A 17429-nucleotide genomic window follows, 5' to 3' on the forward strand; every position below is an offset into this window, starting at 1 on the left:
CCGTAGAATAAGAGACAGCAAAAAAGGCAGCTGGTGCTTCAAGATACCCTGTGCATTCTTACAATAACAAAATTCCCTGGCTGTAAGTTAATGCAGATAGGAGTCCGACCCAGTACCTTTCCCAAATTTACTAAGTTGCTCTAGGACAATTTCACCAAGAACTCTGACAAGAAACAGCAGCAGTGAAAGCCTACAGTGTACTAAAAATTAATAAATAAATATTGTGATGTTTTAAACCACATCTGTGAAGCTTTGTTGACAGTGACATTTGCTCAAGTTCACTCATAGTCCCAAAACACAGTAATTGGATTTGATCACTGTGAATTTCAGTATCTTATCCGCGGGCACCTCTCCAAGTGCCTAAGTTCCAACACAGAAGACCATGCACTTCAAAGCTGACCTTGTTATCACAGGATGCAACAAAGGATAATGCAAAGTCATTCCACACTGAAATCTTAATTTAACAAATAATGTCGACAACTGGGAAATTCAGTATTTATATGGAAACTGTTTTTGCTGTGGAAAAATAATGAGGTCTGTCATACTCAGCATTTTAAAATTCATCTTTCATTGTCTTGTAAAGTCGAAGACTAAATGTATAGCAGGTTTCTGGTTTTGTTTGTTTGTCTTTTAACATTTGATTAAGCCTGTGTCTACAATCAGGATGACTACTCTAAGAACCATAAGAAAACATTTTGCTGTTCAGCATAGCCTTGGTTACAGTACCAGAATGTAGACATCAAAAGTTCTGCATAGAGGTTCAGCTTCTTTCTCTAATTTCATTTCTTTATCCTCTCTACTCTTCCTCACACAACTTGATCTATTCTTTTTCCTTTTTACAGCTGGATTTACACCCTGTTCTTTCTTGGCCAGCAAAATCAAGGCATAAAGCCTAATGCTGTGTTATGCATGGATCCAAGGGCAGCTGATGTACACAGTCCCCTTTTCTGAAAACATCACCTCCAGTTGAAACTACCCGCTGACCACTTGAAGGTACTACATAGTTTTTACATGGTGGAGACAATAAAACTAGAATTTCACTGCCAAATTAAAAAAAAAAAAAAAAAAAAAAACCTGTTAGAACATCAATTGAAAGTTTATTTACCAGAAGAAATGTCCGCACTGTTCTTATTTTGTTGAGGTCAAGCAGAACTTTCTGTGCCTTCTCATGGTTACTGCAGTATTCATCATAGATACGAAATTTCTCTTTCTACAGAAACAAAGAAATTTTTCTTCAGTTACCGTTTTGATCATTTTATTAATAAATAAAACATGGAAATCACAGTTTTGAAAGCTGGTTAACTAACGCAATCTTTGTTTTGGAAGGTTATCAATTTCTCCTACATTTACTATTTGAGCTCCAGCTTTTCTTGTCCTTTTAATTTCTGCTTTTAATTACAATAGTGAACAATTTGGAAGCATCTCTTGGGAATTCCCTGAAAAATTTCAGAATTTGGATAATCTACAAAACACAGGATAAAAAAGAAACAACACCACAACCACCAACGAAGAAGCACCAAAGAAAATGCACAATTAGTATCTTAATTGTTGGCATTGTTACTTATTTTGATTGCAAACATCTATTTGCAAAAGTCAGCCATGCTGCCATTGAGTCAAAAACTGATGTTACTCAATTTCCACTAACCAGTAATAATTTTCTCATCTCACAGTGGATAAACAAAGATTTAGCAAATAAATGGGACTCTAAGCAAAGATAACAATGACATCTACACTTCTCATTAGGTCTGGGACTGAAAGTAAACTAACTTGCTTTAATTTTACATAGCTTTGCAACACTGACATCCTTGTTTTAAACCAACAAGAAAAATAATATGCAAAGAAAACTACTACTGTAGAACTTACAAACATGCTTGTGGAGGTACCAGAGTTATAAGAGATAAAATATCTTCACAGCTAAGAACTATGGAAATATCTACCCAGCAGAAGCAATTCTTCACTAATTATTCACATTTTTTTCCCTAGAATCTAAGGGCAACGTAAGTAAAGTCTATCACACTTTACCTTTTTCATATTCCCCTTTTCCTGGTACCTCCATTGCACGTGCTGGCAGCAGCAAGCTACCCCTACACCACAGGGCTTGGTATGTCAGTTTGGGCTGAGATCCCTTCCAAAAAAAACCATCACCCCATGTGAATTTATACCAAATAGAGCTCTGGTGAAAGAGACAGCCCTTGGGATCCACAGGTGCCATTGGCTCCTCACTCTATAACCAGTTACAGTGCCATGGGACACAGCAGTGCTCCTGCAGCCCACCAGAAGACACCACTGCTGCAGCACAGTGCTCTGTCCTCTCCCACAGCCTCACGTGCCAGTGCCCCAGCCACCACTCTGCTCTTGGGTAGTCTCTCATCCAGCAGGCCACAGGCAAGTACTAGACCTCTGACATTACATTTACTGCTAAAAAGCAGTTGTAGGTTTCTGTTAGGCAAAAAACTTAAAGCCCTGCTCTGTTTTCAACTACACTTTTGACTCTTCAAACTTAAGATGAGGGTCCTGAAGTTGAGTTCATGTGAAAACTCTGGCAGCAGATATAAACATAGTCATTTGCTTGGTACAGGTTTAACATTTACCTCTCTCAACTGATTTTTCCTCTTCATTTAAAAAAAAAAAAAAAAAGTATTTTACAAAAATAAAAAATTCATAGCTGCAAAAGACATCACTGCTACTTTGCTGAATATAAAAAATGAACAACAAACTGCCCATTTTATGTTCCTCTTTCATTTCTCCACCCCCCTCCTTTTCTGAGGGATGACAGTAACCAAGAGATGACCTCAAAGTACTCAACATTATGCAACCAGGTCATATTTTTTCCTCATCATTACATTAATTAATAAAGATGGTCAGAAATGGAAAAAAAGTGAAAGAAAGTTATAATAGAAGACAGCATACGTAATGAAGAAAGCAAGTTCCAACTTCATGGTGTGCACTGGGTTCTGGCTGCAAACACTCCTCTACGAGGGACAGGAAGTTCTTGTGAACTGCAAGAATATCTTCAATATTTGAAAACAACATCTGCAAAAGAATAAAACACAGATAAATAAAACAACCTATACAAAATAAAATACACGTGCAATTAGGAGACTAACCTTAACTGTCTCTTCCGTGACATTTTTATCCACTTTGGCTGCAGCACACTGGATCATTCGGTGAAGGAATGCCTGCATGAAGTAAGACAAAGAAGGAAGCAGTTATTTCAAGAACACTCAAATATCGTTTGGCATTTTATGCTTACAAATTATTTCCTAAATTTCTTACATTTTGGATATAGAGTTACATTAGAGTATTATTCTGAATCTGAAATAAGTATTTTGTTTCTAAAACATTTAGGAACTCTGTTATCCTAAACATGATGTAAAAGACTAGCTCAGTAAAGTATAAAAAGAGTTAAGCAGTGAAATACTAATGAAGCTGAGAAACAGAACATGAAGTACATGTTCTCTGAAGTACAATTTCCACCCTGCATTCATGTAACAATCAAGCAAGAGCAAAATGAGTCATTTTCAAAATCTAGTTCTAGCACTTCACAGATTTACCACAGATTTACCACAGGAAAAGCCTTTAGTTTCTAAATTAAAATTAATCTGGAAATACTATTGTGAAGTGCAGCATTTACCATAGTAACCACAAGTAAGATTTCTGCTGTATTAATAATCAAACCTATTGTAAAGTCGATTGGTTTAAACAATTCATTAAGCAAAACCAGGTGCAGCTGACTGTAAGCATACATTTCCTCCTTCCCAAGAATATCATCTTTGGGGATCAAGTAAGTAGTAAATAATATCACTAACAAAATAACAAGAGTGTTTTCTATTTCACATTCAGGAACTGGAAACAAGAAGAGATGTACAGTCATTCCAAAATAAATAAATCGTATTTCAGATACAAAGGCTATCATTTTTTACAAACTCATTCTACTGCAAAGAGTTCAGTACATTCTGAAAGTATCTACACACTGTGGATGAGATCTTAACACTGATAATCCTTCAGAGACATGCATATTCTTTGCCCATTAAAAACTGGCACCACAAAAGCACAAATGTCATGTCTTTCATAACCGTTTAGCTCCGAGCCACTGTGCATTGTACACTGTATGAGAACTCATCTAAATTCTGGCGTGGTGCAAATTCCATAAAAGAAGCAATAAATAACCCCTGTGTGGAAGGGTAGGAGTCACAGCATCCCTATCTGCTGAAACTTAAACATTTTCATGTGCAGTGACCCTTTCTCTGGTGAGGACTGTGCAACTCTGAACATTTTTATTACTGATAAGACAAAACTAGTTATCCAGGACATAAACAAAATTAAGTTTGGACTATTGCCAGTACATTATGTTTCATACCACTTTCTACACCAATGTAGATTTTCAGCTTTTAAAAATCTTTTTCCTAACTATTAGCGCTTTCTTCCTAGTGTTTCACTGATATTTTGAAAAGCCATTAATTCATTTGCAACACTGTTGGTGGACAACAGCCCTTTATATCCTTCCATGCTATGAATATCTGCAGGGGTTACGGCACATTTGTGTGTATTGACTGTACAGTGCAGAACCATTCCCACGCGTACTGAAAGCCCGCTAAGCTGTATGACTTGAAATTCACTTATAAAAGCTTTCACAAAACCAGTCAACAGTATTAAGTACGCTTTCAAATTGAAAGGAAAAAAAAATCACAATCATGAGAACTACTTCTAAAACTGAAATCTTTCTATGTTCACATTATTTCCCTACAGACCAAGCACACTGCTTATCAGCATTTATTTTATCCCAGAAGATCTTCATTTCCCATGACTATGAAGGAAGGTAAGTATTCAGCTGGATAAGGGTGAAACTGAGAAACTGATCTGGGAGCTGGGGCATTAGTTTTTCCTGAGTGATTCAAGATACCAGCTAAGAGTCATGAGGTCAACAAGAGTATATATCAACTGCAATAAACAGATTCCCCACTTATCCAAGCAAAACTGTCCCAGACCTCTCATCTGCTGAGGTTATCAGAAAATGGCATCCAGGAAAATCCCAGCTCTCAGGAGCCCAGTCGGAGGTCACTGAGGAAGGGAAGCCTGAGGTGACTTTTGCCTTTTCCAGCAACTTGGCACAAATTCATGTTACGTCGCTTTTCTCATACAGCAGGAGCAGTGCAGCCACAAGGCTAGTTTTTCCTAAAGATTCGCCAGCGCTTGTTCCCATCAGTGCAGATCTACTTCCTAAAAAATGTTTAATACTATGTCCCACAAAGCACTGAATCCTTCCACCCATGAAGTACTGCAAAACCACACATGTTGCAAAGCAATTTGAACAACTGCACTTCTTCTAGGACTATGGTGAGAAAGAATTCAGGGCACAGTGGGTAGGGAGACCTCCATTGATCTTCACCCACAGCACCAAGCAAAGTTGAAATCTCTGGGTTTTCACCACATTTCCCTGATGCCCAATGCCCTTATCAACACCTCTACTGCATGCGGAAACATCACTGGTTCCATGCACACATCATCTCCGTCCAGGGCCTTTGCTAGGAGAACAGACAGCTGTCATCAGGCTGGAGGATGGAAAAGTTACTGCTTTTGTTACAGTGTTAAATAACCTTAAGCCCTCACAGCGACTGTGGAAAAATAAATGTCTCCAAACACATATGAACATGCAGTGGGTCTGAGAGAGGGATGACTATTCAAAAGACTGGCATTATTTGAACATCAAGTGAGAACAGCCAAGAAGAACTCTTCAAAAAACAGTAAACAACAGACATGAAAAGGAAAATATACAATGATGCCCATAAACTACTAAGGAGTTGACAGCTGCTGAGCTGGCAGAAAAAAAGTTTAGAGAAAGTTTTGAAGATTTTTATGCATTAACAACCACTGAAAAGAGCACACCTAGGAAAAAAAAAGTATAAAGTGGAAATACCCAATTTATGACTCGCTAAAGAATCAATTAAAGTCAGAAACTCCAATGAAATAGCACAAAACATTCTGCCATAACTCCAAGTCTGCTTCTCAACATCCAGACTCAGTACTGAACACCGCATTACATGAAGGAGTAGAAAATAACATGAGTCACATGGACACAGTTATGTTGTCTTAACTGGACAACTTAACTGACTGCAACTTAACTGACTGCAACTTAACTGACTGGAGCTGGGGCAACTGGAACATGCTCACCAAATAATAAAATAAAAACAGCAAAAAATCAGCTCAAACAATGTAATTTCATTTACCATGCACACGTCAGTAAATCATGACTCATCTTGGTTTCCTGAAACATATTACACATCTTGCTGAGGTCAATTCACGACACATCAACACATCTGTGTAGGTCTAGGCCCAACAGCAAGCATAGAAAATAAATCCCCATGGGTTCCAGGACTCCAGACCTTTGTTAGCTCACCTTTCCTAAAACTTTCCAAGTGGATTCCAGAGTTTCCCTTAATTTACCTTCAATTTCTAGCTTTCTCAAGGAGCAGTAAAGCAGTATAGTTGACATAACACCATTTTCCAAAGTTTCATCTTTTGCTACCAGCATGCCACATAACAGCTTGCTGATATCTGCTATAGTATCTAGATTCACCCTTGCAGCACTGCAAATTGAGACTGCTGACCCATGCTCTCTTCACCAGCTGATTTTCTGAATTTAGAGATGGGAAAAAAAAAAAAAAAGATTCCTGTGATCTCACAAGTATTCCAAATTTTAGAGCTGTCTATGGAAAACTATTATCTTGAAAATTATTTTGATGTATTTCTGGATTAGTTATTGTACTTTTACCGTTCACACAACACTGCTGTAAGACACTAAAGGAAATACCATGACTGCAATTTCAAACAGAGACTGAAAATTCAAATCAAAAAAATTAAAAAAGAATCTGTTAATTATGCCAAAGAAGCACTAATTGGTTCGCTTGTCTGTTGATCTGCTGCCCCTTTGTGAAGCAGCGTGTCTCACACAACGCACAATGAGTTCCTGTTATGGGGTTCTTACTTCTCATCCTATCAAAATAAGAGTAGGGTTGTTGGGCATTTTTTGTTTTCTCTTCCCCTCCATAGTTGCTTTGTGTGCTGTTGAAAAAACGAAAAACACCACTGCTACAGTTTGTGCAAGAATCTGCCAACAGCACAGATGACTTCCCTGACATCTGGAATGAAATCAGGGAAGACAAAGACGTCTGCCTGCAGAAGATTCCCAGGGCATGAAGAGTTTTTGTCTTTTTTGACAGATAAGAAATTAAGTCCTGCAATTATGTCACAGCACCTGGATCACATAATATATACCCATTTTTCTAAGAGCAATCATCTTTTTGTCAGACTGGAAAGAAATATTCTTTTTCACTTGGAGGAAAAATTAAAGAACAAGTCACTTATTCTTTTCCCCTTCAAATTGCTTTTAATATTGTTACAACTCTTAAATTTACACTGCCATAAAAAGCAAAACAGACTACAAAAAGTATTTTTCTAATAAGGTCATTTCCTGTATACTTTGCCTTCAGGACAATGGAAGCACCCAATCTACCATCTTGAAGCCTGCTGAATAAAGCTTGCAAGATCTTTTGTACACTGAAGATGAATAAAATTTTATTTTCTATAATGTCAAAGAAACTCTAAAAGAAACCCACAAAAAGGAAAGTGCTCATATGTTATAATTTATCACAGACAAGGCTAGTTGGCTTCCACATTCTTAATGTAGCTGCAGACATGCAGGATGGTAGACAATATTTTGCTCTTTTCACAATATTCAGAATGATCCTAGGCAAAGGATGGAGCTCTACATTTGTGAAGAGAAGTGCTCAGGATTACAGCTGACTAGCCAAATGCATTTTGTTATCATGGCTAATTTAGTTCACAAACATTAAGGTAGTATCTTCCCCACCAGTTCAAGGTTTTGCACACGATAATTAATTTATGTCCCATTGCTGGTCCCATAAGCTCACCATACTGTTTTTGTTGAAGTGTTTTCGTGCAATTTTACCACAAACAAACAAAGAAATAAATAAAAATAAAATAAAATAAATCAATAGAGAAGACTCCAGCAGCAGTAGCAGCTGTGGTAAATGCATTTCCCCTCCTCTTCTCATCAACCTATGCCAGCAGCAGTGGCAACAGCTAATCAGGCTGGCTTCTGCTGCCGAACAAAAGACTCTTCTCTCTCAGTAATTCACCAGCTGAGGCACCACCTGTTTCTCCCAACTTGCCTGCAAGACTGGATGAATTGCAAGCAGCACAGGGAGCACCAGCCAGGGATGGAGAAATTGTTTCTCCATCCGGCACCTACAGCTACTTTCAACGCTGACTTCAGATGCTGCTGTCTGTAAAGATGTGGGAATAAATGGGCTGCATCTGCAATATTTCCCACCCCAGTGCTCATTTCCTTTCCACAACCAACCAAACTATTCCTTTCTCCGTTCATACGGAGATGCCCCAAATGGGCATCAATCTGCCTGACAGAGCTGCCAAGTCTTTTTTATTTCACCAAGCGTGATTCTTAGAAATATAAATATATACCAAGGCAAATGCGATCACGTTGAGGAAAGATGGATCTTCATAGCCTGTTCATAGATGGACATGCTGCCACACAATGGGGTAATCTATCTCTCATATAATTTTTTCTGTTCAAGTTCTCTAATATCAGAAAATTTTTCCAAGAGCAAGAAAACTTTCTCCACCTTGTTCCGGAACCTTTATCACCTTCCCCACCTTTCCCTAATAACTGTCAACATTTTTCAAGCCCTCTTCATTGCACATCTTTTTCATCCTTTCCTGCACACAGAGATTCCTAACTCATCTTCCTCTTTCAACAAGGAAATGCCCATTTAACTGACCTCTTATACCTTTAAAATCACCTCCCTAAGCCATGACTGTTCTTTTAATTTTGATTCTCTGATCCTTCAGCATTAAAGCAGATGAAAGGACAATATCTACAGTCCAGGCCCAGTTCTCCTCAGCCAACCCAGACATCACACATCTCCACTTTCTTCCTTGTACTGAAGCAGGAAGATTTAGTGCAACATTTTAGTGGACCAAATCAGAAGATATTCGCTCCCTTTTCCTTGCAGATGTCAAGAATCCTGTCTCCCATATCTATATTTCCATTTTTGAAAGCTGGTTCTATGGTTGCAGTCTCAGTACTTGCACACTCAAAGTTCACAACATGCCTGAACTGCAGATCAGAGGCTGGATGTCACGCTAGTTCATACATACTGCTACAGATGGAAGCCACATAAAGAAAGCTGCTTAACTAGAACTTTAGAGAAAAGCCACACTGGCATACAGGATAAATGTTGATCTGCAAGCTGAGCATAAGATAAGAGTGTAATCTTTTTTGCAAATGTTGTATACAACACATGCATTTGGTAACTGAGCCTTTATCCCAGAAAAAAAGCAAACAGCTTAGATTCCAGTCTCAGCATAAGCAACAGACTGCTGGTCTGTTGCAACAGATAGATAAACAAGAGGGGTCCATATGGATAAAGACTTCACAATTTGGCCCTATCATTCAAACAGACCTTTATGAAGCAATAATGAAACAACAGGAAAAGAAAAAAATGTTTCCAGAATATTGTTGAAGTACAAGATTGATCTATGGTATTTTGAAGATCTCTTGATGAATAAAAGAAACTCTACATTGAAAAACGTTCCCATGAGAGGAACTCCCTCTGATAATACATCATATAGTTCTGCTGGTACATTTTACAAAAGGAATCATATGCTGCTAATCATACAGCTGAACTTGTGTTACTCAAGTGAGAATGGAAGAGAAAAGACGTCGACAAAGTTTACCTCTCATAAATGTTAACAGTTTCCTGAATTTACAGAAAATGAAGTCTTCACTGGCAGATCTCCATGACTTCAGGTGTTCATTATCAGCAAGTCAAAAAAAGCTAGAAAACTTCAGAGCAATCGTTGGTCTCAAAGTAACAGTATGTTCCCATTACATTGCCATCATAATTAGAAAAGCAGCAATACATTTGAAACCTTTACACTTCATACATCTGTTTTCTACTCCTTGTATGCTGCTTGTTCTATGCAATAAAAATCAACATGTTCATTTAAGTTTTAATCCCAAAATTAGTACTTTTTTTTTTTTTTTTTTTTTTTTTAGGAGAACATCTGTTCAAAATAATTTAACATTTCAAAAAATATTTTGGAGACAACTGTTAAGTTTTGGACATCGCATTCTATTTCTTTTACCTTAAAGCAACTCAAAAGTTTCAGAAAGTGTAAAATTGTCAAGATGAGAAACGCATTTGTCACAAATGACCCATTTTAAACAATTTTCAATATTTTCTGATTCAATCATTAGAAATCTTGAAAGTGCTACAAGACAGGAAAGCCATTTTCTGCTTATCTTCTCTCTTCTCTATCTTTCCAAAGTTCCTAAAGTACTTTGAAAACAAGTTTGAGCATTCTGACACAAACATAACCACCTGGATTGACAGGCATAATCTTTATCACAAATTATGAGAAAAATCAGATAAAAAGCATTTTACCTTTCAGAATCACAATTTAAAGCTTCACTCTGAATCTTCAGAAAGAAGGAGAAGAACTGACTTGACAATAACAAAAACGAGCCATTACATCTTTAATGAATAAGGCAAGCAACTAATTAAAAAAGCAACTGTTTTATCCATAAACTGAGAGAACTTGAAACTACTGACAAGCATCATTATGGAAGCCCACCAAAACATTATTACATGCTTTGCTTTCAGCGCATAACACTTTTTCTAATACAAGATTGCTGAGTCCTTAACTCTGAGATTACTTCTGCTTAATGTAGTTAGATTCTAATTAGGAATGAGACTGTGGGAGAATTTTACAACTTTGACTGACAGCACTGTATAAATAAAGTGTACTTCTCAATATTCAGTTTAGTGTCCAGCTGCAAATCTATATTGGCACACTTAGGCTAAGAAAACCATGTAGCATGAAGAGTATAAAAAGCAGTTTTCTACCTTAATTTGAATTCTTCATGAATCCTATAGCAAGGCTGTAGCATAACATTTAGAAAAAGTACATTCCTGGCTACTGGGAAAAAAAAGCAGCTACGACCCAATAAAGTTTTGGGTTTTTTTTTTCCTAACCAGTGGAAATCAGAACACTTCCAGGCACAATGAAGCCTGTCTTAAATCTGGCTAATTTCTATCGTTTGTCATTCTGATATATGCTGGCATGATCAAATAGTACAGAGTTCAAAGGATCACATGCAACAGTGCCTCATTTCATGCAACCAGCACTTCATGAATTGCAATGCATGAACTGTGGCATTTCCAAGCCTTAGGAAGACTACAGCCTTACTTTAGAAAAACTCCTAACAATGGTATACACTCTGCCCTCTCCTTAAAATATAGCACACCTAGAACACGCATCATCAAAAGACATCCAGGTCTGCACTAACTATAATGAGGCTGCTAATTAAACATATTGTGAAACCACTTCTATTTTTGAGGCAAAATAAAGTTTTAAGAAGTATTTAAACTACTTATCTACAGATAATTTAGATGCTTTGCCTTTTGATCTCATTTCAGCCAATAGTTCAGCAATATACACAGGAAGGCAGATTTATAAAACAGTTGAAAATATAAACCACGAAAGATCTTTGAAAATATTACGAATAATTCCAAACCAAAAGCAAGGCTTCACTAGTTTCAGCGAAAGATAGAGAAAACAAGAAAACATCGTTGAGAGTGAGCTCCCAAGAAATACAAAGAAAATTAAAGTCAATCCACACTTCTACTAACTCTGCTCAGTAATGTCAATATATGCAAGTAATAATGTTTCAATTTAAAAATACCAATATTTGCATTTCTGGATTTATTCAAAATGATTTCATTAGAGATATTTAAGTCTATTGACTTCACTTGTGCTATAATCTTCTGAAAATCGTGGGGAAAAAAAAAAGCCTTACAGTTACATGTACAATAAACAACTCCAAGAAAACATTAACTTGCAAACTCTTCACTGACTGAAGAGGTATGGCATGAACTGTAGACTGTTCAAATTTCACTTTTGAAGAAGAGATACATCAGAACAGCCAAAGCAGCCAGAACAGTCAGTACAGTGGACTTCAAGATAGCTCCTATGAGCAAAGTTGCTGAAGCACCTCTGTGAATGGGATCCTCGTTTTGAAATCCAAGATTTTATACTCTACTTACAATTATATACCTCCTGGGAGAAGAACGATTCTGCCTAAGCAGCAATCCTTCCTTTATACAGACAGATAGAGCAGGTAATTTGTGATAGGCCATAATTTAATTTAGGTAAATAAAAAAATGTAGAAATCCTATACATGCGCTCAGGTAAAATTACAGAGTTCTCACTTTTAAACTTCTTTTCGCCTTCCTTTTGTAAGACAAAGTTCTTAAAATTTCAGTGGAAAACTGGATATTTTTCACAAGAGAATTTAAACAGACAGCATGCTCTCTTTGCAAATAAGTCAGAAAGCAGTTTCAGCTGCAGAGTTCCTCAATCCTGCAATAAATTTAGTGACAGACTACTTTCAAAGACACTAGTAGTGACAGTGTGGAGTCTTTAAAAAAAAAAAAAAAAAAAAAAACACAACAAAACCCACAGAAATTAGTATGCTTACTGATGCATAAAAGAAAAGCATATATAGAGAGAACTACACCTATTTTTGTGGTATCTCCACTGTCATGATTTTTCGTTATCGGTATCCTACACCATAACATCATGTAGTGTGCTAGCAGTTGAACAGTTAACACTCCAGTTCCGGGTCGCAGAAGAGAAGATCTACATATGCCAGAGAACTTTGCATTCATAGACAAGATAAAATCCCTGGCAAAGTCATGGGACCTGGTTCTTCTCCCTTCTGCTGTTCCCAACCAAACATCTCGCCTCAGCATTAGAGTAAAGCCTTCAGTTTTTGGACACTCTCATTTCATTTATTAGCTCCGATTCTAATTATACTGTATTATAGTGTGTTATCTAGTATTGTGATATCTCGTTTAGTAAATTAGTTTGATTGTCAGATCGTTGGCGCTGTTTTGTTTTAGGCCCATCTCTCCATCCTCTTCCCTTATCCCTTTTCCAGGGTGCGGATCCATCGGTCCCTCCACCCACTAGTCACGGAAGCAGGCCAAGTCAGCCCGCAAACCATTGATAATCACATAGTAGGAAATGTCATCATCAGACTAATACAGTCCTATTGTATACAATAAAACAAAGTCCACATTTTCAATATTTGTTTAAATTAAAACCTCCTTTTATTGCTCCTACTTTTAACACTTCAGAATTTTAAATAAAATAGAATACTGTGATAAGAACGCCCCTCTATCCCAACTCAAGAATTGCCCGTTCTACAAAAACCAAGCTGAATTTCCTGCTTCCAGCAGCAGCTTATACAGCACCTGCACCTTTACCATCTTTGTGAGATGAGAAACCCTTTCAATTTCCAGCAACAGTGGTGGAATCTTCTTGTCTATTAGTACATGAACTCTTTCCATAGCAGCACACAGCAGTGAATTCGCGTTATCTTGTAAACAAGGCAGAGCAGAACGATTATTTCCAGCTAGGCTGACCAAAGCAATTATTTCCTTATGGTAATTACTTAAGGCATGAAAGCTTGAAAAAAAGAGTTGAAAAGGCTGAAACAGTACATTTTTTCTGTAACAAGCTGAAAAACTCTGCTGCTCTTCTTTGACTATTTCCCTCACTTTCAAGTTCTTTTTCTCCATTGTGAGTGGACAGATGGAACAAACTAAACAACTAGACTACTCTGAAAAATGTAAACTGTTTGCAACAGTTTCTTCTTATTTCTGTATATCAACAGAGATCCAGCTCTGATTTGCAGCACTGCCAGATCCCCAGCACTTTTGATCCAGGGTCCCTCCGGGATCGATGACAGGACTCAACTCTCTTCAACTGAATCTGACTAGGTTGTTAAAAGATTAAATTAAAACCAGTATTGACTCTACATCAAATATATCTTGATGACAAGAAATAGTCTTCCAATTCACCTTTTGAAAAACTAGAAGCATTTTAATTACAGTACATTTACTGAAAACAATTATATTTAATAAACACAACAGTGGTACACATATACTTATGTGATTTGTGACTTTAAACTCCCATTTCTGAACAAATATTTTCAAGTGTTTAAAGAAACTAACTCTTGTGTCATCCAAGGAAAAAAAAAAAAAACAACAATTATAGCTATGCAAGTCTTCCAACCTGGCTTAAAAAACATACTTTTTACTTCAGACTAGAACTTAGGGAATAAAATTAGTAAATGAGGAAACTTCTGAAGGTTACATGTCCAAGTTACTTGTCCTAAGTCCATTCCAACACAACTACAGCCATACCAAAATTTAAACTACTTTTATTTTACATACAGCTTCAAACAAACAAAACACTGTTACATGTCCCTGTTGCCTGTCATGAACTGGCCTCATGAATTTTCATCTGCTTACATGGTTATGAGCCAATTTCCATGGAAATGCAATCATTAATATTTTCCTGGCTTTTATTTGATTCATGATTTGCTTCAACTGTGCAAATGCAAACAATATGTCATCCTTTATTTTTTTATTGCCTTGATAAATATCAGAAAGAGTATTATTAGCTCCCTGACCATTTCTCTTTATGCCACTATCTAATCACCTGCTAAATATTAATTATATCAGAGGATATTTACATGGTAATCTCATTTACATCCACCAAAAAAGATTTCATTTATTGAAGGCTACAATGATCACCACAATCTTACAACGAAAGAAGCATACTGACATCCAGAATAGAGCTGCAGGATTCCATTTGAATGGCTAGATTTCCATACAGTCAAATAAATTAATAATTTCACATAAACGACACAGAGTGGACAAAATAAACCATCACTAGTTCCAGGTTTTCTTCTCTCACTGGTCCTTTTTTTATTTTTTTTCTTTCTTGCCCTATTCAAGCATAGACCCTTTTTTGCAGGTTGATGTAGGCCTATGTCAACAGTTTCAACAAGTTCCCAGCATGACTGCACAATTTCACTTTGTGGAGCATATGCTCTTCAGGAACACAAGGAATGCATGGGTTTGTTGCTTTGGTTCTTTTTCTTTCCTTTTCTTTCCTTTTCTTTTTTTAATGAAAGAACAAAAGACAGAAGCCTGATTCCAGTATAATTTTACTCATCACCTTAATGCAATTTTTTGTTTGAATGCTGGGAGCTTAGGACAAGAGACCTTACTATAACCCTTTCCTGATATAGAGCCTCTTTCTTTTAGGCTATAAGATGCTTTCAAGCATCTTCCATTCAAATCAAGGAGGATTTAGAGATTTTTTTTTAAGATATTAAGTCTATAAAAAGCAGTATAAATAAAACTGTCACACCCAATCAGTGCACGAGGACAGTTTGCAAGACTTCTACTTAAGAAAAACATCAACTTCACCACATCACTGTAGTACCTGCACTGTAGCTGCAGACAAGGGCAGGCTGAGCACACTGGTGGCAGCTGCCATCTGTTAATACTCACCCAGCATTTGACAGCACTGCATACTGCTTGTACCAGGAAATACTGCTGCTTACCAAAACACCCACATTGATTACACAAACAGGCTGAGGCCTCACAGAGTCTTTCCGCTTAAGGTTACACAAGGATATGGAATGCTATTTTAGGATATATGTATATATATTTTTTTATTACTATTATTTTTTAATTTCATTCATGAGTTTGCATGGAGGAAGGTACTTTTAATACCCAGTCTCCAAAAGAAAAAAAATAAGGATGTAAAACATTCAAAACCGCAGACACAAGACTTTTAGGAACAACACAAAGGAACAATAATGTTGGACCAGGAAATCAGAAAACTGTAAATAAAGTATTGTTTTCCAGCATCTTCAATAGTTTTGAATCCTGCATTCCTTCCGCTGAGGGGAGGAAATGACGCCACTTGGAGTCTTCCTCATATCCACAATAGAACACTACAGTTTGCTTTACTCCAGTCTGAAGGCCTTGAAACTCCAGCCAGTAAGCCACAGAAGCCTGTCCTGAGCAAGAAAGGTTCCACAATCATCTATATACACATTTCTTGACTTGTGCAAAGTAGTACTCCTACTCTTCTGATTGTTCCCATCACAGTAAGGCTGCCTCAGAATGAACTGGCAGGGGCAGATTTGAAAGTACAGGCAAGATACCCTTGTGAGCTTGGCTAGGGAAGCTTACCTAGGGAGAAGCTTTAGGAGGAGACCTGACCCCAAGATCAAGTCTGACCACCTCCAGGACTACACATCACCCTCTTAGAAAACAATTTGTTTTCCATCTTCCCTCAGATCTTGCTGGAAGGACAGACCAGTGGCTGGCAGGCAAGAGAGGCAGTGAGGCCAGGGCTGGATGTTCTCTACTCATTGGGTGTGCAGTGCTGCCAGCTTACCAACAGTGAAGGGAAAAAGAAACAAAACATCTCAGAAGACAGGTTCACTCTCAATCAGAAAGCACAAGCACAGAGGAAGAATTAATACTGCACACATAAATGAAGTGGACACTACACTAACAAGCTGAGATCCTGTCAGAAGGAAGCAGAAATAAAAGTAGACTGCTTGGTCTTTCAGCCTTAATCTTGCTTTCCCAAAGCTGCCCATTAAGAGTTACTAATTGCAAGAGTGAATTTTCCAGGGGCATGTGAAAAATACTGGGAGAAGGACCGAGGAAAAGTTGCCAAATCCTCAGAATTAGAAGCTTTTCACAGTTTGGGGGTATTGGTTGGTTTTTTGTTTTTGCTTTTTTTGAAGTGCTGAAGATTCGTTTTAAGGTATTTTTCTGGCCTTTTTTGCTGCAAAGACTGTAGTGCAATGACTTACAGAATGGATGCTATCACTACAGACAAACAAAACCATCACTCCCAAAAGATTTGACCTTCACCTTCTATCCTAAAATAGTATGGCCAATTACATAGCAACGGCAGCCCACGTCCTTAAAATATTTTTTGACTGAATTAATGGCACTACATGCTAGTCTAGACTTCTTGAGATTGTTAGAGACTTTAACTAGGCAAATATACCACTAAAACAAACAGCGTTTGTTAGAAAAGAAATTCCAGCAAATAAATGGTAATTCAGTACTATTTACAGTTGAATTTACTGTTCTTGTTAAAAAACAGAGCTCAAAAGTGCACAGACTGTCTTATCATTGTTAGATCAACTTGAAAGTAAACTACAAGCTTCCAGGAAGTTTATCATCCTGTTTGCTGACTATAGTCTCTTGTGTTTTGATACCATGTTGATACCACGTTCCTGTTACTTCTACTCATGTCCTACAGACTGGGCTGGCACTGGTGTTTTGCTGCCCATACACCAAAACTTCCCAAACCCCTGTACTTTCTCACACCTAAGAAAGCAAGGTGCTTTAGGGCAGAAATATCTTCATGTTTTCTCCCAGATTTGATAGAAAGAGCACACATGTGGCACTTTGGCTACGGAGGGTATAACAAAA

At 37.4% G+C, this 17429-nt stretch overlaps 1 protein-coding gene across 2 annotated transcripts in view; it reads right to left on the bottom strand.

Annotated features, from left to right (window-relative positions):
• Positions 1–17429, bottom strand: part of PREX2 (phosphatidylinositol-3,4,5-trisphosphate dependent Rac exchange factor 2) — a 218495-nt gene that overhangs the window by 122856 nt on the left and 78210 nt on the right. For both annotated transcript variants that reach the window (XM_048938904.1, XM_048938903.1), the window contains exons 2-4: positions 3108–3179; positions 2911–3033; positions 1106–1210 (exon numbers count right to left, since the gene is read on the bottom strand). In XM_048938904.1, the coding sequence (XP_048794861.1) occupies positions 1106–1210; positions 2911–3033; positions 3108–3164 (285 nt within the window). In that variant the 5' untranslated portion in view covers positions 3165–3179. The remainder of the gene's footprint in view (positions 1–1105; positions 1211–2910; positions 3034–3107; positions 3180–17429) is intronic.

This window comes from Lagopus muta, chromosome 3 (assembly GCF_023343835.1).
Source record: "Lagopus muta isolate bLagMut1 chromosome 3, bLagMut1 primary, whole genome shotgun sequence".
Classification (NCBI taxonomy): Eukaryota; Metazoa; Chordata; class Aves; order Galliformes; family Phasianidae; genus Lagopus; species Lagopus muta.